The sequence below is a fragment of the Lynx rufus genome, unplaced genomic scaffold, assembly GCF_022079265.1.
Source record: "Lynx rufus isolate CCGP_SWC_20201006 ecotype Redwood Valley unplaced genomic scaffold, mLynRuf1.p SCAF_7, whole genome shotgun sequence".
In the NCBI taxonomy this organism is placed as follows: Eukaryota; Metazoa; Chordata; class Mammalia; order Carnivora; family Felidae; genus Lynx; species Lynx rufus.
This window is the reverse complement of record NW_025814889.1, coordinates 90,474,948-90,498,422: the sequence shown is the minus strand read 5'-3', so window position 1 is coordinate 90,498,422 and position 23,475 is coordinate 90,474,948. Positions and strand designations below refer to the sequence as shown.

The following is a 23,475-nucleotide window of genomic DNA, read 5'->3' as shown; positions in this document are numbered from 1 at the left end:
AAAAAAAAAGACACAGGGCATTAAAAAGTTTTTTAAAAGCCAAGACGCATTAAAAAAAAAAAACCTAATAAATTTTTAATTAGAATTTTTTCTTTTTTTTTTTAACAGGACAAGTAACAGATTACATCAAACTTCAGAACTTCTCAAATATCTAGTTATTATACACATTCCCATCTGTCTTGCAGGGAGGGATCTTGGTCGGCTTAACAGTTTCAGGTAAAATAAGCTGCATAATAGTATATATTACAATAATAAATGTACAATGTTTACATGAAATATGTTTTAGAAGCAAAAAAAAAAAAAAGATGCATCTGCATCAAAAGGCGACCTTTTAAAATGCCACAACTGTTTTTTACATTCACTCTTGCAACAGGTCACAAGATGGGGTCACTAAGCTCAGATAAATCACTATGATGCACATAAAATACAGAAAGATTGGTTATTTTATATATATTATATATATATTTATATTCTCACACTTTAGCATCTGAGACATAAACTGAGAATTTAAAATTTATTCTCTTCAGATAACAAATCATTTTTTATTTTTCATAAACATGGTGCCCACAAAAGCACATAGGTAAGGCACAATAGGGTTTTCTGTTACAGAACAGTGTGCATCATGTTTACTTAACCAGAAAACGTGCATTATCTGTGCAAGTTCATGCTGCAAACCCAACACATATACAATAAAAAACAAAAAGGAAACTGAGCTTTAAACAAAATCAAAATTGGTACAATTCCAGCTGTTTCACATATTCATTTGGACTGACAACAATATATCAACAGGTTGTTTTTTAAAAAGCCAATTGTTACGTTACAAGTAAACTCTGCTCAGCAAGGATTTTAGTCTGAAAACATAAACAGTAATAAAGCAACTTTACTGAAACAAAGTAAATACCGAGGCACAAAGCAACAGTCACTCGTGCATTTACTATATTGCAAGCTTTCATGACCCAAAATTTCAAATATAAATTTTCAAAGACACATTTTGCTGCAACAATGTGCCCTGCTTTAAACTTGACATAGAACAGGGGAGCTGACATTTCATTAAATTATAAATAAATTGGGAAAATGACTTACTCCCAATAGTACTATGACATAGTCCTAGTATTTATAATAAATACAGCTTTTCACAAAATACTTTTCCAATATCTGCCAATTGCATCTTTATTGCTCACATAAATTTGAATCCATTACAACTGATATCGTAACTTTCACACAAAATCATACTCAGACATTTTTATATAAAACTTATAAAAGATATTTTAAACTTGTATCTAATACTTCCAGGTGTTTGGCTGTTTGATCTATGTGATAGTACAGCCATATGTATATATGTGTGTATATATATACACATATACACATACATATATATACACATACACACATATATACACATACATATGTACACATTAGATTATGAATAAAATAGGAAGCTTATTTTACTGCTTTAATGCAGACATCCTCACAAAACAAGACTACTTTCGCCAACCCCCAGCATTTATACATATATACAAAAGCCAGTTTAAGTACATGTACATCCACCTACACGTATATGTAACCACTAAACCCAAATTAATTTTCCTGTATTCCAGCTGTAACAAATGAATCTCTTACAAGCAATAGAAACCTAAGGTTAAATTGGGAAATTAACAGTTTTACCACACTGGCCTGGTAAGGAACTATGCAGGTGACTGTATACAAAAATGCACAACATTAGTTCACAGGAAATTATGGAAATACAAGAGGCCTCTTCACCATGCTTTTGTGTGGTTATCCAAACACTTTGTGGTGCAAAAACACAACCACCACATCTGAAAATGCTTAATAACGTCAATGTTCCTCATGCAAAACTTTAAATGCATTGGCTTAACTGAGCTCCAAAAACTAAATGAAACAATTGTTCTGTCTACTCGGCATTGCTGCCTCACTGTTAAGTCCCTTTGGAACCTTAAGATTTCTGGAACATTCAAACAGAGCTGTATTCAATAAAAATATTACATACAAAAAGCATTTAAAAGGAAGACAAGAAGCCAAACAGGAATTTTCCTATTGTAAATACCAATCCTAGGAGTGGAAGAAAGTCTTTTCAGGAACCTCCTTGAGAATTGGCTAGGCCAGTCCGAAGACGAAGATGAGACATAGAGTTCATATGTTTATTTGATGGCTTCAAGGGAGTATTGCAAGTAAGAGCTTGGGGAAAGCGGTGGTGATATCTATCTAGTCGTAAATATTTTACTGTAACCAATTTCCCTGTTGTAAGATAAAAATAATATTTTAGATCTGTAAAAATGTGCTTAATATTTACAAAAAACAAACTGTGGTAAAAGACATATGAACATAATACGCAAATAAAGGAATCTTAAATTATTACTCTAAAAATGCTGACCTAATATTCTTTAATTTAAAATCTGGTATAATTTAACAGTAAGCCATAATTTGTTTTAAAATGTTTGTAATACTCAAACTTCTTACCATCAAACCAAGAGCCATGCAATGCCTTAAAAGCTTTTCCAGCATATTCTGGAGACAGACATTTAACATATACACAGCCCTGTGATATTTAAAAAAAAAAAAAAAAAAAAACAAAGAAAGAAAGAGAAAAAAAAGAAACAGTCTTAGTTTAATAGCAACAAATCCTAAATGTAGAATTCGATAGTAAAAGTTACTTTACCTCACGTGAATTTTTGTCTACTGCAATATGAACAATGCCATCATTATCACTGCATTTTTCTAAAATTGCTTCTTGAATTGCCAAATGCCACTGATCCCCTATTTCCCTAAAAATTGATGGAAAAAAAAATCAATAACCATATTCCTATTCCGTTAAAAGTCTTTATTGTCTCTTACAACACATAAACCCTACCAGAATGGGAATAATTTCAAAACTACATACTGTTAAAACTAGTAGTTAGGTAAATACTTGTTACAAGTACCATATAGAATTAAAAAATACTGGCATTCACAGTCCCAGACCTTCTCTCATTTCCAGTGGAAGAAGGCACAGAGCTGAGGCAATGAGCACAGCAGAACAAATGTGCTGTCATTTTTACGTCTGAAATCTTATGTACCTGTAGTCATTTCTTTTTTTCTCCCTAGCAAGCGTTAACACTTTGAGTCTGTAGTGAACTTAAAAAACATGAGTACTATTTTTTTTTAATGATATTTTCAAATTCCTAAACTTCAGGACAATTCCTAGTAAATAATGTGTTCTGGGGTTCTCTTTTTCGAAATAATGGAGGAATGATACAAGACAAACATTTTGCACAAAGCATCACCTTACTGTTTCAAGAACTTTAAGAGTTCCTGCTGCACCGATGCCTATTTGTCTTACTTGTGAGATACAGAGGGCAAGCCGAAGGGAGAGTGGCTACACTTTAAATCATAAATCTTCATCTTAGTAACAAAATACTAGACTGGCACTGATTTCCTAATCCCTAAGTAATGAGGTCAGCTTCTCAAAAGAGGGATCAGAGCACTGCTAAGTGCTTGTATCTCTGCAAAACGGAGGGGGTGTGTTATGTGTACTGACAGAGTTTCTTTTCTCCACAGTTCCAATTTTGTTGCCACTGATTTGGAATCTCGTTATATCAACCATTTCTTGAAATAAATAAGTTACTAAATGGGATGTACGGGTATTTTCTAAGTAATACGGTTTCTACTGTTAGAATTCTTTTTACAAAACAGAACCTGATCTGTTGTATCATTGGACAAATAAGTAACATCTAGGAAGCAAATTCTAGAAATTATTGCAGCTTATATATGAAATAGTACAGATTCTAAGGCAATAACTTTTGACTGTGCTAATCTCTGGATGCATGTGCTGCTATAACATATAAAAGAAAAGTTTCTCAAATATTAAATGGACACAAACGTTTCTTGAATATTACATGGACAAGTAGACAGGTCTTAAGAAGGAAAAGTGCACATCTTTGCAGAGAATTTTTACAATCAGAGATTGGAAATTTAAAAATAGTAGATATTTATCTATATTGCCTAATGAGGCAAAGAATATTGGCAGACAAGATTTATATACTTAACAAAAAGTACTGTTTATCACCACGTGTATCATTAATTTGACTCAAACATTTATCTGCCATGGGGACTCGTAGTGCATACAAAGATTTGTAATTTAACAAATTATTATACTTCTGTGTCTTTTGGCCAGACCTTTGCTTGAAATATAACAAAAGAGGAGAAAAGAAAAACATAACATTTCGGTAGTTAGAGATTCAAAAGTAAAAGAGATTGTTCAATTACAGACATAACAATGTAAGGATATTCCAAATAAAAATTACATGTACCTCTGATCATAATACTTACATAACCGGGTCAAACATATTTCGAATCTTTAAACATGGTGTCAAACTATTTGGTGGTGAATTTCTTCTATCTAAATGAAATGCTACAAAAAACAAATTAGTGTTACTATTTGTCACTGTTCCATTTAGTTCATTCAAAACATATTCATTGCATGCTTTTCCTAGGAGCCAGACCCCTGGATATTAAGGTAAATCAAAGAGAGACAATCATTGCTATCACAGAGTCTGCAGTTTAGTGGGTGAGACAGATGAGAAACCGTGTCAAAAAAACCCGTTATTGTGGCAAATCTTAAGAAAGAAGAATACAGGAAGCTGTGAAAGTAACTTAGGTAGTCTGGAAGTACAGCACTTGAGGAAGTAACATTTATGCTGGGACCCAAAAAGTAATAAAAGTAGACAGAGTGAAGAGAAGTATAAAGGGCATTTCAAGCAAATGTGATAGCTTATATACAGCCCCAGGCAAGAAGGAGCTCAGTGCAGTCAAGTAACTAAAAGACAGCCACTGTGGCTAGAGCAGGAACAATAGAAAGATAAACCTTAACAGGGACAGGTCAGATTATTGAGAACCATGAAGATCACACTAAAGTGTTCAGACATTGCCGTAAGACCAATAGAAAGTCACTCAAGTTTTTTTTAAGGAGAGGAATAATATGATGAGATCTATCGTTTAAAATTATAATTTTTAAAAGTAGACTGTTATGTGGAAAATCGATTAGGTGGAAACAAAAGCGAATGCAAGGAGACCAGTTAGAAAGTTACCATAGTTGTTTAAGAGAAAGAGGATACTAACGTGGGTAAGACAGGCCAGCAATGCAGATGGAAATAAGTAGACAGACTCAGGACATACGGAGTAGATTTGACACGACTTGTTTAAAAACTATACATGGGAGGTAAGGAAGAGATTAAGGATGACCCCCAGGTTTATGGCAGAACCAACTGAGAAGGGGTATCATTAATTAGACCAAGAACACCGGGGGAAGAGGTCCGTTTGGCAAGAGAAGTTACTGAATTCATGCACATGTTCAATTTGTGGTGTCCATATCCTAGAAGTATACAGGTGGTATACAGGTGGGTATAAAACTCTGAAAACCATAGGACTTAATTCAAGATATAAATTTGGGAGTTATCAACATATCTATGGTAAATGAAGTCAGAGTGTGAGATCATCTAGGAAGACAGGTAGAATGAGAAAAGACACTGGCCTTGAGAAACTCCAACACGTTAGAGGTCCAGGAAAAGAAGAAAATTTGGAAAAGAAGATTGAACAAATGGTCAGAAGTAGCAGGAAAACTAGTAGAAAGCGGCATCCCCAAAACCAAACAGAGAAAGTTTTAAAGCAAGCTCAATTGTTAACACTGTAAAATAAGGACAGAAAAGAATAATGTCCAATGGGTTTACAATATGAATGTCTGAGAGCTGTTTCCATGGAATGTCAGGGATGGAAAACAGATTAGAATCAGCTGAAGAATAAATGGGAAGTGAAAAAGTAAAAACAGTGAGTACAGTAAACTAATGCTATGTGGCTGTGAATGGGTAGAGACAGAGTGATAGCTACAGAACAGTGTAGACTCTAACAATGTGTGTTAAAGATGAGAGAGACTATACAGCATGTTTAAGTGCTGATGAAAAGGTCCAGGAGAGGCAGGGGTTTAGAACACAGTGAGAGAAGATGCTTGAGAAGACTGGAGGGAATGGAACCGTGAGGGCTTAGATCCCCTTCCCTATAGAGGGAAGGGCTCAGGTCTTTGTTAAGTGAGAGAACTCTTCAAATGCAATAGGCGGTGAGTGTGGATTCTGGCAATTTTACTGAGTTGGTGGTAGAACGTTGAGGCAGGGACTATGTGATTGCTTCTATTCGAGTCATCAACTGAAAGGAGAGAAAGGCAAAGGTTTGACAAGATGGAAAGAAATCTAAAATTGTTACTGAGCAGAGCAGGAAAGTGAAGTGACCTGGTAAAATATTTTAAGAACATGAAAGTCAGGTAGTGCTGAGGGCCCAACTGAGGTTGATTATTTATGACATACCAGTCTGCAAAACTGTATGACTTTTTCCCCGCTGTGCTCAGCTACCTGCACATAGACAAAACAGTTTCATCCTTGGTTGGAATTTACCAGGCTAAGAGGGATAGGTGATGACTTAAGGGTACTAGCAAGAAAAGGATTGGAAAGATGGGTTGTGGAAACTAAGATGGACAGGAAAAGAAATAAAGCCAGGAGGAAGACTGAAAAACTGGAAAAAGTAGGTATATCAAAGAATTGGAGAGTATGGGAAGTTTAAAACAAAAAACAAAACAAAACAAACAAATATATATATAAAGCAAGAAAGTTGAAAGGATGAGTTTATGGCTAAAGACCAGAGTGTATCAATGGATTAAATATGTGATGGGGATCAAGGAGGGCACCTGTTGTGATGAGCACCAGGTGTCATATGTAAGTGATGAATCACTAAATTCTACACCTGAAGCTGATATTACACTGCATGTTAACTAAAGGTAATTTAAATAAAAACTTGTAAGAAAAAAATAAATTAATGAAAGATTTCAGAAGTATCTAGTGAAAAGAAATGTCTGGGGTGTGAATGTCCCACAAGTGCTTGATAAGGGGTGGGGGAAAGGCCACTGTACATGAAAAATCTTTGCCAAACCCCAGATCGAGAAAGCCTATGAACCTTCTAGCACCACCTAGACTTCTCTGGCAGAGTGTATAGGTGGTATTCTTGATGACCTTTCAGTTGTAGGCCATCTGACTTCCTTGAAATTCCAATACTGGCCTGGGCCAGCAGGAAATGAACCAGAGAAAATGGAAGCATTAATACCATCTTATCCTAGTCTGGACCCAAGTTTCCACAAAATAATGGCTCTGGGAGAAGCTATTCCTGGTCAATTCTAGTCACAAAGTAATCATGAAGATCCAAGTGATTTTTAAGATATACGCTTTGTCTCCCTAACTAAATTGTAATCACCTCCTGGTACAAGCAGAGAGACAGTGGTTACCAAATGATGATACATTTCAAATACCTCAAGAATTATGTTTGGATCCTTCAAATGAATGCTATTTATTCTGAAGGCTCCATCTGCTGGAAACATAAATAATTCTCTCCAGCAGGTATGGTTTGATTTTTAACTAGTGCTTTAAAATATCATTAGAGATACTACTACTATATAAGAATCCAATCTATACTTAACAATCCTGTAGGAAGAGAACTAAAAATTCAATAAGGTTGATTAAGTAACAATTACTTGGAAAAAATACTATGAAATGACAACAGCTTATAGTGGGAGTGAATTCAAAAGACTACTATAATTACCAACCCTCCAGCCATGTACCTTTTAATTAAACCACAGTATTTATAAAAGGATAAACATTAAGCCTGTTAATAAGTTAAACTATCTTTTTACATAAACCACCACCAAACTGCCCCACCCCCACTCTATAGCACTACTTATAGTACAACATTTGTGTTCAGATACATTTAAGTGAAAGCAAAATTTAGTTTATGTATTAATATTTTCAATAAGATAAGTCAGTCATTTAAATTATACTTAGACTACACATTTAATGGCATAAAATATAATATTAAAATGAAATTCTTTCTCTATTAGGGCTATATGTTCTTAAGTGAGGTGATACAGGTAATTATCATTAAGAAGTATCCCACCAACTTCTCATTATTCAGCTTCTGTAACAAATTCTTTTATGATCAAATTCTCTTGAACTCAAATCTCTCTTGCTAGGAGTCTATCAACTTTTATCATCACAACCCTCCAAAAAATTTGAATGGATATACTTAAGCAAATGGCTACTAGGTTCTACCCCAAGATTTTCTGCCTTCAGAATAACAATCTCAGCCATTATATTTTTTTTCTATTTGCTAACTAAGCAACAGGCATATTATTTTACTCTCAATCCCTTTCAAGGGATTACTTGACTTGTAACTGTCAAGTAAAGAGAGATTGAGTTTATAAGTCTTTACATTGTGAATTTAGAAGTATTCAAATTAAGATAGCTCAGTATTTGGCATATAGTTTACAAACATATACTACACCAGAAGAACCCTGATGAAACAAAGTAGCAGGACATTTTAAAACTATTCTATCAATTCAAGTTGAGTTTTACAACTAATATAACTGACCTAAAGTTGTCTTATATCACACTTATGCAGTCTTTTCCTATCTAAAGAAAATGATAAAATGAAAATAGTTTGAGGTTTTAAATTCTAGATATAGAGCATCCAATTTAACGCACTTAAGAATCTGTCATTCCCCCCTACTAACTTATAAGAACTTGGATTATCTAGGTCAAGAAACTGTCTTTAGATTCATCTTGAAAATCTCACATTTTAAAAATGCAACTAAAAGGGCACCAAGGTGGCTCAGTTGGTTAAGCATCTGACTCTTGATTTCAGCTCAGATCATGATCTCACAGTTTGTGAGTGTGAGCCCCCCATGGGGCTCTGCGCTGACTGTATGAAGCCTGTTTGGGATTCTCTCTCTCTCTCTCTCTCTCTCTCTCTCCACCCATCCCCTACTCATGCTGTCTCTCTCTCAAAATAAATAAACTTCAAATAAGTAAACAAAATAAAAATAAGACAACTATAATAAATTCACATGAACAAAATAATGGCCTTTTCTAGAACATCACATGCATACATAAGCACCAACTGCTAGCTACATGAAGAAATTAGACTGAGAATTCATAACCATTACAACAGGCACTAAGGTAATCTGATCTGACTGGCTTTGCATTCTGTTTTCATTTCATAAGACCCTTCCGCAGACACCTTTTAAAACAAAAAGTTTATTGTTTAGTGTCATCTTTGGCATCATCAAAGCATCGTTTTTATGCCATGATTATTGAAGACTATCATTATTATTATTATGATTCAAGCTCTTTAACAGTGAAAATTAGAGAACAGAGTGATTGGATTTTTTTTTCAATATCAAAACAACTTAACTTTCTCATAAATACTGTGTTTAGCAAACATTGATAAATATGCTTTTATCCAACAAGAAGATTTAAAGAAACTCAACTCACGACTAGTTCTGAAATGCACATTAAACTAACAAGATTTAATTTTTGCAACTAACCATCCAAAAATTCAAGTGAGGTAACAGTCATCACTAATAGAGGTTTGGGTACCTAAGGCAACCAATCACCAGACTCTCCTATATATTTACATATACCTGTTTTTGTAGCTATGCAAGCCTTAAGAACAATATGGAAAGATAGCCACAAAAGCTACCTGGCACAAGGGATATGCAGGTGGAGGAGTCTTAATAAAAAAGAGGAAGGCAAGCAAAACTCAGAAAAAAGAGCAGTTAAAAAGTTATGTTTCACTTATATATGTTTTATACATACGTAAAACAGAAATTATGTCTTATCTGCATAAAAATTAGGGGAAAAGAATATAGTTAGATCTACAATACTAAGTTGCTGTAAGTGAAAAAGGAAAAACTCAAAGTAATGTATATAGTGTTCTATTATAGTAAAGATAAACCACTTATGTTTATATTTGCAAGGAGGAAAGTAGAAGTATATAAAGAAGCTAACACGAATTCCTTCTATGGGATGAAACTGCAAAGGGAGCGTTGCCTTCATGTATCTTTCAATGGTACTATTTTCCTTTAAACATGCATTGAAGAGGGCATCTTTTGGGATGAGCACTGGGTGTTGTATGGAAACCAATTTGACAATAAATTTCGTATATTTAAAAAAAAATTAAATTAAATTAAAAATAAATAAACATGTAACACTTTTACGTGCTGAAAAAATTAGAAAAACTGATGTTTATTTCTGTTGTTGTTTAAAAATACATACCTTGACCTTGCCATACTTTAGAAGGTATTACTAATATTTTGTCACAGGAGGCAGAAGGCTGGATCCAGCGCCAAACTAGAAAATCTGTACCACCTATTCTTCGTGTCTCTGTGCGAACTCTAGACTCATTAGCAGCAAGGAAGTCAACAGCTCTATCCCAGACTTTCTTCATCTTTTTCCTATCATGTGAACAAAATGACAAATGTACTATCATCTTGGCTTGTCATCTTTTTCAAGTATTAGTAATTGGTTATTGTAATTTTCAAGTATTAGATAATGGTTATTATTAACTCTGATTTTTCTGATCGCTGCTTATGAAGTTTTTTTCAAAAAAGATTTAGATGCTTGAAGCTCATGTCAGATTTACTGAATGTCAATCTCCAGAAGTAGAACATAAGCATCAGTAATTTTTCCCCCCAAAGTCCACTGATGATTCTGAGGTGTTGCTAACAGTGAAGAATGCTGCTTTAGGATATGGAATCATCTTTTATTTTCAAGAAGTTATTATTTAGTATTTTTATTTAAAAAGCTTCATTAACAACAAAATATTTAAGGCATTATTAGTAAAACATCACTGGCTATTGTCTATCTCTGTTTCTTTATCAAGATGAAATTAACAGAAATAAGGTGAAAACTGACAACAAAGAATCAAAAATGTATAGAAGTGATAATGATTTGGAAATCCAGTTGTCTATCAGGCCACTCAAAATTAGGAGGACAAGACAGGGAGTTTAGAAAGAAAGGAGAGTTTAAAGTACAAAAGTAAAGCAGGTCTACTTGAAAAGGGCCCCAACTCTCAATATAATTATCACGATTTCAGAAGATACCAACATTCAGATCTACTTTGACTCACAAGATTTTGAACACACCTGTCATGAGGCTGTATTAAGGAATCTTGCACATGTGGAATAGGCATGTAAGGTTGTAAGTCTTTATTTTCCTGGCAAGCTTCATTATGACTTCGTAAAACATCTGAAAATAAACAAATTTACAAATGAATCAATGGACACCACGTTGTAATTTTTCACATGACTACTCTAGAAATAGTTTCGATCTTTTCAAATACTTATACCTATTATCTTCACCACCATATCATACATCTGTCTTGTTTCCTCTTCTTCTTTTGTCCAGCGATATTTCATGTAACGCAGAACGACACAAACCATCACTACACCTGCAATATTTACATATTTTGTGTTTTAAAAATTGTGGTCAGTGGCATTCAATTAAGTCACTGCAATCTGAAGTTATTGGTCTAATTGTTAAATCTGATGTTAACAAAACACAGCAAAGAAAGAGAACTCTTAGGACAGTTTCTACAGTAATTATTTTAACTGCTATAGTGGTATAATGGAATGGGCCTTCAAAACAGTGGACTGAATTACCTACATAATTACTATTACATAGACCAATTTGGTGTTAAACATTTTCCTGAGTTTCACTTAATCTCTCTAGAAAAACCATCTCTTCCATTATGTTGACAACTCAACATTTAAATTCTATTTTTTTTAAAACAATGTAACCACATCTCACAAACTTTTTCCTTTGCCACATTAAGCTATTAGAAAAGTGAGTTTTCTAAGACTGTAAATATACTACACCTGACTTTAAGTAAATTATTTTTAAAGGACTTGAACAGAAAAAAGAAAAAAATGAGTATCTTCTAAATTCCTATAAACGGGGAGCCTGGGTGGCTCAGTCGGTTAAGTGTCCAACTCCTGATTTCAGCTCAGATCATGTTCTCATGATTCGTGAGATCGAGCCTGGAGTTGGGCTCCACGCTGGCAGCAGGAAGACTGCTTGGGATTCTCTCCCTTTCTCTCTGTCCCTCCCCTGCTCACTCACTCTCAAAAATAAACCTAGAAAAATAAATTCCTATAATCAATCAAAACAGTCACAGAAAATCCAAGGTAATCCAAGGAATCCAAGGTAAATGATATTTTTTAAATCAAAAAGAATTTTAATGAACTTAATTTACAATATTTTATTATTTAAAAAATAAGCTTAATTTTTAAATTTTCCTGTTCTATTTTGTTAAGATTTCTGTTTATGCACCATACTTGCTTTTCCTGACATTCTTATGATAAAGTTTTATTCCAACTTCCCTTATAATACTGATTTCTAAGTCCTTAGATTAATACTGACAATATGTATAAAAAAAAGTCACTGTTATTATACCTTAACGAAGACTTCTCGATGTGATTTATAACGGGAACTACCACAGAAGTAAATTCTCAACTGGTAAAATACAGACACAAAAATTCTACACTATCATGTATCTTCTTTCTCACCCCAACAACTTACCTAAGCATAACAACAATAACCTGTGGGTGACAGTAATAAAAGCACGTCGAAAACGACACCAGAAAGACATCTGTGGTCTTGTGGACTGTAAAAACTGCACATCAGTTATATTTTTCAATTGCTCCTCGGGGCCATAACCAACACACCTATTTAAAAATAATTAAGGAGACTTTAGAGCCAAAATCACTACTTTTACTACAAAATGGCCAAAGTGGAAATTAAATCCTTTACCTTATTCCAACATCTTTTCCATTTTTTAAAATCCACTTCAAAGAAATATTAAATATATCTTCATATTCAGGGCCTAAATCCTAATAAGAAAAATGGAGAAAATAACTAACTATTCTTAGTCATTTACATTCTTTTGACTCTGTGTAAGCTATACTATAAATACCATACTTTCATTTTTATATAACACTTGAAACTATATTACGTAACAAAAATGTATTATTCATTACAGAAAAACAAAAGGAGAAAAAAAAGTCACAATTTCCCCACCATCCTAAGATAACCAGTATTAATATTTTGTTATGTTTTCTTTTTGGTTCTTTCACATTTACAGATTTGGAGGATTTTTTTTTTTAAGTAATTTGTCTTTTAAGTATCACTGTGGTAAGAGTGGATGAGCTAATTTTTTTATGGAATATTATTTTTAGATGAACAAATGGCAAACTATTCAGAGTTGGCTGTTTCACTGACATTTTCTCAACAAATGAATGAAGCAGGCCTGTCAACTCAAGAAAAACAGTTGACTTTGTTACCAATGATGACATTCAAGCTTTCATGTCAAAAGCAAAATTTGGAAAAAGTTGAATCCGTTACTATAAGCTTGACACCCTTGCAGCACTTAAAGACCTTTGCAATGAGACTGGTGCAATATTAATGAATGCGACTTTGGGGTATGGCATAATGAAAGGTGTCAAACACTGAGAAGATCTGCATAACCTACAAACCAGGATTTTCCAAATGACCAATGCAGGAGTCATAAAGTCTTGCACAGGTAAAGGATCTATCTGTTCTACGTGTAACCTACAAAAAGGACTGTAGAGACAGAGTAAACAAAAATCACCGATATGGTTTCACATTGCACACTGCAACTAATCTTTAAGAAACTACTACTTAGAATTTTGGTACAGTATCAAAGAAGAGTATCTACAATTATCTGAAAAAAGTATTAAAATACTTTTCCCTATTTTGACTACATATCTATATGAGGCTAGATTTTCTTGACACACTTCAACCAAAACATCACAATAGACTGAATACAGAAGCAGATATGAAAATCCAGTATAGTTTTATTAAGCTACACATTAAAGATTATAGAGATTTGCACACATGCAAAACAATGCTACTATCACTAAATGTTTTTATTTTGGATAATATAGTTATTTTTCATAAAAATACATTGTTAAATGTTAACATGTAATAAGTTCATTATTCTTACTTAAAAGAATAAGTAAATTTAATTTTTCTGCTTAAATTTCTAATAAGGTAAATATATGTCTAAATCTATCTATGCATATATATTGCACAGACAAAAGCCACATAGGGTCCTCAGTAATTTGAGGACTGCAAAAGGGTCATGAAACCATAAAGTTTAAAAACTGCTGTGCATAGGTATATTATGTATTTTTTAATTAAAATAATGTGGTATCACGTTATATGTACTGTTTATTCCACTTGCTTTTATCACAAAACGAAGTATTATTGTGTCAATATCACCAAACATGGAACCCTATTTTTTTTCCAGCAACATAGTGTTCTAGTCTATGGCTGGTTATTTTATACTTTAATCAACCTCTTATTAATGAACATTTAGAGTGTTACCAATTATTTTAATGTATCAAATAACACTATAATAAATACCCTTGAAAATTCTTCCATTCAATAAATATTTATTGAGGGTCCACTATGTGCCAGGTACTGTGCTAAAACCCAGAGAGATAGCACTAAGCAAAACAGTCAAACTTCCTTGCTCATGGAGCTTATATTCTATGCAATATATTTTATGTACTTTTTGAAGTGCAAAGAATGAACTTCTAAAAACAGCAGTAAAAAGACATTTTTTTTAGAAAGTTTTTTTTTTTTTTAAGTTTATTTTGAGAGAGAGTGCGAGAGAGCAGGGGGGAGGCAGAGAAAGGGAGAGACAAAATTGCAAGCAGGCTCCATGCTGTCAGAGAGGAGCCTGACATGGGGCTAGAATTCACAAACCATGAGACCATGACCCGAGCTGTAATCAAGAATTGGACACTTAACCGTCTGAACCACTGAGGTGCCCCAAGAAGTCATTTTTAAAAACATTTTAAAAAGAATTTTGTAAGTAATAGCTGTTGCATTTTATCAACAGATTCTTTAATAGCATTGGAAATTAAGGTTTCATTTGATCAGGACAATTTACTTCCTAATATGAAACGGGTGAGTTTTTTTTAATGTATCAAATCTGAAAATACAGAAAGCTTTATGAAGCAGAACAAATCTTACTAGGCATCATTACTTATGTGTAACTACTACCAGGATGTTTTTAGATGGTAAAGAGAAATACAAACTACCTGCTATTGAAAAAAAAAAAAAAGGGTAATCTTTCATCATTATTTATAAATATCAAAAAATTTGTAGCCAATGTAAGTATAATAACTGACAAATGGTTTATAGATGAGATCACTTCAAGGGAATACTATGAATTTGGAGATGATCATTTAGAGCTAAATAGCTAATGCTTAAAGTAAGACAATATGCAATTAAATATAACTATAAAAATTTTACTCATGAATAACTAAAAAAATTTTTCAGTGATTTTTGTTTAAGCTTTACTATTGCTTTAAAATGTCATACAATAAAATTATACTAAAATAATTTCAGTCAATTACGGTTTTGTTATAATTACACTGCTAGAAATCACCTGGTGTATAACTAAAAATCAAAATTCATATTCATTTGCTCTAAAATTAGAGAAGAAAAAAAAACTGATGAAGGAACATCAAGAGAACTTAATTTCAGTTTACATTGCATCAATCAGGATTAAAAAAGCACAAGCTACAGAGGGCCTTGAAAATCCACAAAGCAGGATTAATATGGGTTATCCATGGAGTTGGAGACATTGCACTCATTGTAATGTATAGGGTTTTTTTTTTAAGTTTTTATTTTAATTACAGTTAGTTAACATACAGTGTAATATTAGTTTCAGGTGTATAATACAGGGATTCAAATTTCCATACATCACCCAGTGCTCATCACAAGTGCACTCCTTAATCCCCATCACCTATTTCACCCACCTCCCCAATCCACCTCCCCTCTGGTAATCATCAATTTGTTCTCTACAGTTAAGAGTCTGTTTCTTGGTTTGTCTCTTTCATATTCCCCTCTGTTCATTTGTTTTGTTTCTTAAATTCCATGTATAAGTGAAATTATATGGTACTTGTCTGTGACAAACATTTCATTTAGCATTATTTAGCATTATATATAATTCTACATCCATTATGTTGTTGCAAATGGCAAGATTTCATTCTTCATTCCATTACACACACACACACACACACACACACACCTGTATGTATATGTGTGTGTGTGTGTGTGTGTGTGTGTGTGTGTGTGTGTGTATGTATGTATCTCCTATCTTCTTTATCTATTTATCAATCGATGGACATTTAGGCTGTTACCATAATTTGGCTATTGCAAATAATGCTGCTATAAACACAGGGATACCTGTATCCCTCTGAATTAGTGTCTCTATATTCTTTGGGTAAATACTCAGTAATGAGACTGCTGGATTACAGGGTAGTTCTATTTTTAACTTTTTGAAGAACCCCATACTGCTTTTCACAGTGGCTACACCAGTTTTCATTCCCACCAACAATGCAAAAGGGTTCCTTTTTCTCCATATCCTTGCCAACACATGTTTCTTGTGTTGTTGACTTTGGCCATTCTGACAGGTGTAAGGTGATATTTCACTGTAGTTTTCATCTGTTATTTTTCTGATAATGAATGATGTTGAGCATTTTTCATGTGTCTGTTGGCCATCAAATGTCTTCTTTGGAAAAATGTCTGTTCATGTCTTCTGCCCAGTTTTTAACTGAATTATTTGGTTTTGGGGTGTTGAGTCTTAAAAGTTCTTCATATATTTTAGATACTAATCCTTTATCACATATGTTATTTGCAAATATCTTCTCCCATTCTGTAGGATGCCTTGTAGTTTTGTTGATTGTTTTCCTTTACTTGCAGAAGTTTTTCATTTTGATGTGGTCCCAACATTTTATGCTATGCTCGCTACAAGTGTAGCTACCATTGGTCACCATACAATACCACTATAATACCACTATGTTCCCTAGGCTGTGCCCCTCATCCCTGTAACTTATTCATCACTTCATAATTGGAAGCCTGAACCTCCCACACTCCTTCACTCATTCTGCCTATCCTCCTACCCACCTCCCATCTAACAACCACCAGTTTGTTCTCTATTTATGGGTCTGTTTCTATTTGTTCATTCATTTTTTAGATTCCACATACAAATGAAATCATAAGACATGGGTATTTTTAAAAATCAATGAAATAATACATTTTGCATTTTCCTGTATTTATATGTTCTTCAGCCTATATTACAACAATATGCAAGATATAATGACATTTTTGCTTTATTACATAGAACTTTGAAGGCTAGACTATACATGTAAGTTTCAAATAACATAAAAACAAATTTCCAAGGGGCGCCTGGGTGGCACAGTCGGTTAAGCGTCCGACTTCAGCCAGGTCACGATCTCGCGGTCCGGGAGTTCGAGCCCCATGTTGGGCTCTGGACTGATGGCTCAGAGCCTGGAGCCTGTTTCCGATTCTGTGTCTCCCTCTCTCTCTGCCCCTCCCCAGTTCATGCTCTGTCTCTCTCTGTCCCAAAAATAAATAAACGTTAAAAAAAAAATAAAAAAAAAAACAAATTTCCAAGTTTATTAGCTGTATATTTTAAACATAAGAATTTTAGAAGGCTGAAGATAGTATAAGTAGCATTACTGCCTTCATTAATTATCCTTAAAAATGTACATAATGGTTCAAATTAACAAGAACACCTACTCTAATAAGCTAATTATATGCAGGAACAAAGAACTTAAAACTTTTAGTTATAAAATAATAAGGGTAAGAAAGTATATCTGTGGTTATTTTCCCATTTTGTTTTCCTTTCCCATGTTAATACTACTTACTATCTGGAATACAGTAAAACCATTCCCTTTATGAATACACGTTTTCAAAAAACAATTGCTAATTTATTTAAAATCTCATTAAAGATGTAATAGAGTATCAAGGTCTGAAACAGGTCATTACTTCCACAAACGTTCTACATAGTATACAGAGTTCTATAGTATTATGAAGCAGAATTTTTGAAGATATAAAAGATGAATTTATTTTCTGGCTTATGCCAGTTAAACAGCTTAGGCTAACATCATAGTATACATAGCATCTTCCTGATTTTAAGAGTAGAAAATATTTTATTATTCATTTTTTGTAGCCACCTAAAAAGCTATAAGGTAGGGGCAGGCCAACCTTTTCTGTAAAGGACCAAAGAGTTAAGCATTTCAAGCTTTGTAACTGCATACACTTCTGGTCTCTGTCACATATATTCTAAGCAACCTTTAAAAAATGTTGTATAACCCCAACTAGTAGGCCATACAGAAACAGGCCCCCAGGCTATAGTTTGCCAACCCCTGAGGTGAAGCACACTTGTATCATAAAATGCTCGTTTTCTAATCACTGATGACACAAATAAAGAGAAAACTAAATTTTTCATTTTTAAAGCAGGTCAATTACTATTATTACTACCTACTTATAGGCAACAGCTCAGTCAACATACCGCTGACTGCTTCATTTAAATGTTTCTAAATTCAAAGCATACTTTCCGAAATCTATAACAAATCTATTTTAACATACCATGTGTGAGCACACACACATCCATGACTCCCAATTCCAAATTTACCTTATTCTCAAAATAACTGGCAAATGTGTATTTTTATTAAAACCCATATCAGGTCTTTGAACTTAGATTACAGTTTCAAAGTATAGAAATAATACTGTTTCATGTAAAAGGCTCAGGTCATTAAATAAAGCTAGAAAGCATCAGTAAGGAGGGAAAAAGATGCTGATACAGGGAGAAGTCAAATAATGATTAAAAACCTACTGGGTAGCTCACAAATGGATAATTTACATGGTACTAATAACTTACTGTGGCTTCCCAGTTAGTGAATATTCTGGTTGTGACATGACATACACCCTACATGTTACCCTTTAAATTAATTAAAACAGGACCCACGGAAACCAAAACAAGAGCAAATATGATTTAACTCTTGATGATTCACCTCCAGGAAAAACAGAAAGAACATGGTCCTTAACATCAAGCAGGCCTGGGATCAGATCATGACTCCACTATTGACTAGCTGTACATATAACCCCAAGTAGAGACAAGAGAAAGTAGGTTATCTGTGCCGATGTATCTATTTTGATCACTTCTTCAGATCTTAACCCTCATTCAGGGTCAGTCTCTTGCCCACTCAAAAGATGGAGCTAGTGGTTATGAACCCAGTCTTTCCATCTAAAAGGCAGAACAGTACAGTGAGAAGAGCAAGCACTTTGATTCTATTCCCAGCTCCACTACTTAATAGCTGGATGATGTAATCATTAAACCCCTCTGAGCTTTGGTTTCTTTATGAAGTGGATTTGACACCACCTACCTTGCTAGGTTACTGTAAAGTCAGAGATACTAACAAAGTCCCAGGATAAATTGTACTTGATAAATTGTAATCATCAAGAAACTTACCCTTCATTCCAGTTCTTGGAAAACTTATTTCTCACCAGAGACATAATTACATTAACAGTGATTAGCATTCCAAGATAGGACATAAAATTTGGCACATTTACAGCTATCTTCTTTCTTACTATTTTCCTCACAAATCTTAAACATATTCATTGTGTTAAAGTCTAAAAGTGTTTTGCAAATGAACTACAAAATGAACCACCATTCATTACATCATTTAGTTGGAAAGTTATCATACTAAACTCCCACCATTTAACTTAAAAACAAGTCGGTCCTTTCATGAAAATATATAATGCTATGTATTTCCTAAATGTTCCACCAGAGGGACCTCTTTACTTCTCACAAATCAAAACAAGCTTCCATCCTCAAAAATGAATAAAAAACTCAAGAGAAACACTGGGGGAGTTAGAAAAACAGTGCTTAAATTATTTAAATTAACTGTGAGGTTTATTTACAAATCCTTTAAAAGAGAAAGTAGGAGAAATAAAATAAGGATGGAATGTGAAGAATCAAATTCAAGAAGAAAAAAAACATTTTACTGAGGCTTACTTACTCATTTTACTCTACCAAACATTTACTAATATTGTGCTTAAAATGCACTGGCAGTTGAGGGAAAATCAGTTTACACTCATCGGATTTCTATGCATCCTTTGGCCCATTTACTCCTGAATGCAAAAACTTGTGTTCCTCATGAAGTCATAGTACAAATACACGAAATGTACAACAGATCTCTCTCTCTCTCTCTCCATAAGCAGAAAGCCTACAGTATAGGTATTATGATCATGGTTTTTGACACCAGCTTTGTAGTGAGGGTCTTCCATATTTACACTACAACTTGGGCATAATAAAGTGAAATCACCAATTTTGACTAACAAAAGCTCACACTCCTTAACAACTAGTTTCCTTTCGAGGACTACTTCCCAAGGAAATAATCAGAAAGTCAAATACTACATGCAAAGATTAAAGTGCTTTTGTAATACTGAAAAACCACAAGCCAATACAATGCAATACAATCATGTAAAGAAATATTACCCAGTGACAAAAAGAAATAGTTTTCAAAAACCTGAGCAAGGACATGGAAAAATGTTCATAATAATTTTAAGGAAAAAATATACAAACGTTTGCAATATGAAGTATTTATACAATTTATGGTGAGGGGCACCTGGGTGGCTCAGTCATTTGAGCATCCAACTTTGGTTCAGGTCATGATCTCATGGTTTGTGGGTTCGAGCCCTGCATTGGGCTCTGTGCTGACAGCTGGGAGCCTGGAGCCTGCTTCACACAGAGGGATTCTGTGTCTCCCTTTCTCTCTCTGCCCCTCCCCCCTCATGCTCTGTCTGTCTCTCTCACAAAATTTTAAAAAATTTTTAAATAAAATAAAATTTATAGTGGTACTAATTTTATGGAAGAAAACATAAGAAAAGGCTAGAGAAAAATGAACCAAAAATAAGTGGTTAACCTTAGGTGGTGAATTTGAAATGTTTTTCTCCTTTTTGTCCCTATTAGTTAAATCATGCGCATGAGTTAATGTTACATTGGAAAAAAAAAAAACAAAACATTATTAAAAGTAGTACTTAAAAGCTTTTATCCAGACCTTAAAATTTTATCTGGGGGGGAAAGTTTCTGTTTAATGCTTTTTTTTTTTGAAGTGGCAGTCCAAACTCCATCTTTGGTGGTGACAAGCCAAACCAGGTTTCACAGCATTTGAAAACACAAAGTAACTGCACTTAACTAATTAAGGCTGGAACTAATTCAAAATCTTTTGTAAAAACGTACATTAGAAATTCTACCGAAGGAAAACAAAAAGCAAAACCCAATCTAAACATAAAATTCCAGGGAAAAGATACAAAAATCTTTTAAGACTAGAGTTCATTAATCTCAATTTTTTTAACTCAGTTCTCAGGCAGTTCTCAACTCAACTCATGCACGGGTACAACCAGTAATTCCTCTGCTGCCAGCCTTTAACAGAAATAGTCTCTCATGCCCTACTGCTGCCTGGCTTAGATTCCGACTTGTCCCAACCCTGGCTCTGTGTCCCTTCTTTTTACCTTATCTTACTGCTGACCCACAGCTACAATCAAATGGGGTGAGCAGAGAGGAAGGTCATTAAACATCCTTCCAGATCAACCCCTGCCTCTTCCACAGCTCCAGCATAAATACTAGTCAAGCCCTATCCTTTCAAATAGAGTATTAAGGAGCTTTTAAGAGTCTCGAGACTCTCCTGTAATGTAAATTAATCTTGTTGTAGGCATTTATGACCAACCATAACACATATCTGTGCCATTACCTCTCTAAGAGATTTGACTAAGAAAAAAAGAGAGGAAAAAAAGAGAAAGAAAAAGCAGGAAAGAAGCACTGGTTGGGATCAGATTTTCCCAATGCTAGAAGTAAAAACACTTTCAACTATCTCATAAAGAATTACTTGCTTTGGCACAAAAACAGACACTCAGATCAATGGAACAGAATAGAGAGGCCAGAAATGGACCCACAAATGTATGGACAACTAATCTTTGACAAAGTAGGAAAAGAATATCCAATGGAATAAAGACAGTCTCTTCAGCAAGTGGTGCTGGGAAAACTGGACAGCAACATGCAGAAAAATGAACCTGGAGAACTTTCTTACACCATACACAAAAATAAACTCAAAATGGATGAAAGACCTAAACATAAGACAGGAAGCCATCAAAATCCTCGAGGAGAAGGCAGGCAAAAACTTCTGTGACCTTGGCTGCAGCAACTTCTTACTCAACATGTCTCCGGAGGCAAGGGAAATAAAAGCAAAAAAAACTATTGGGACCTCATCAAAATTAAAAGCTTCTGCACAGCGAAGGAAACAATCAGCAAAACTAAAAGGTAACCAATGGAATGGGAAAAGATATTTGCAAACAACATATCAGATAAAGGGTTAGTATCCAAAAATCTATAAAGAACTTACCAAACTCAACACCCAAAAAACAAATAATCCAGTGAAGAAATGGGCAAAAGACATGAATAGACACTTCTCCAAAGAAGACATCCAGATGGCCAACCGACACATGAAAAAATGCTCCACATCACTCATCATCAGGGAAATACAAATCAAAACCACAATGAGATACACCTCACACCTGTCAGAATGGCTAACATTAACAACTCAGGCAACAACAGATGTTGGCGAGGATGCAGGGAGAGAGAGGATCTCTTTTGCACTGCTGGTGGGAATACAAACTGGTGCAGCCACTCTGGAAAACAGTATGGAGGTTCCTCAAAAAATTAAAAATAGAACTACCCTATGACCCAGTAATTTCACTACTAGGTATTTATCCAAGGGATACAGGTAGGCTGTTTCAAAGGGACACATGCACCCCAATGTTTATAGCAGCACTATCAACAATAGCCAAAGTATGGAAAGAGCCCAAATGTCCACTGATGGATGAATGGATAAAGAGGATGTGGTATATGTATGTGTGTGTGTGTGTATATATACAATGATACAATGGAGTACCACTTGGCAATCAAAAAGAATGAAATCTTGCCATTTGCAAGATCCATTTCCACGTGGATGGAACTAGAGGGTAATATGCTAAGCAAAATTAGTCAGAGAAAGACAAATATCATATGACTTCACTCATATGAGGACTTTAAGACACAGAACAGATGAATGTAAGGGAAGGGAAGCAAAAATAATGTAAAAACAGGGAGGGGAAGAAAACAGAAGAGACTCTTAAATATGGAGAACAAACAGAGGGTTACTGGAGGGGTTGTGGGAGGGAGGATGGGTTAAATGGGTAAGGGGCACTAAGGAATCTACTCCTGAAATCATTGTTGCACTATATGTTAACTAATTTGGAAGTAATTAAAAAATAAAATTTAAAAAAATTTAAAAAAATTACTTGCTTGCTCTGGATTCCCACATGCTATACCCTCTTCCAGGAATATTCTATTCTGTGTCCCTGTAGCCTACTGTATCCAATCCCTTCTTTGCTCCCACCTCCACAATCCATTTAGCAATTCTTCCATCCCTAAGACAGAGCCCCATAATCATAACTCTTTCTAATTTAAGATCTTTGATTCTTTAAGCTCCTGATTCTTTAGGTATCCATGAGCTATTTATTACACTCTGCACAAATCTGTCTGTCATCAGTGTTCCTATCTAGGTCAAAATTGAAAATGAAGACAAGAACAAGGTAGGTTGAGAGATAAATCCTGTAGCATGTTTTTAGAAACCTCTCTCCAGAGTGACCCAAATTTAGTTAGTTA

The 23,475-nt window shown here is 34.3% G+C and overlaps 1 protein-coding gene across 1 annotated transcript in view; it reads right to left on the bottom strand.

The window, feature by feature from the left end:
* Positions 1-522: 522 nt before the first annotated feature.
* Positions 523-23,475, bottom strand: part of LEMD3 (LEM domain containing 3) — a 64,895-nt gene continuing 41,942 nt past the window's right edge. The window contains exons 5-13 of the mRNA XM_047065808.1: positions 12,678-12,757; positions 12,447-12,592; positions 11,215-11,316; positions 11,012-11,114; positions 10,143-10,321; positions 4,327-4,408; positions 2,678-2,783; positions 2,479-2,557; positions 523-2,256 (exon numbers count right to left, since the gene is read on the bottom strand). Coding sequence (XP_046921764.1) covers positions 2,093-2,256; positions 2,479-2,557; positions 2,678-2,783; positions 4,327-4,408; positions 10,143-10,321; positions 11,012-11,114; positions 11,215-11,316; positions 12,447-12,592; positions 12,678-12,757 — 1,041 coding nt within the window. The 3' untranslated portion in view covers positions 523-2,092. The remainder of the gene's footprint in view (positions 2,257-2,478; positions 2,558-2,677; positions 2,784-4,326; positions 4,409-10,142; positions 10,322-11,011; positions 11,115-11,214; positions 11,317-12,446; positions 12,593-12,677; positions 12,758-23,475) is intronic.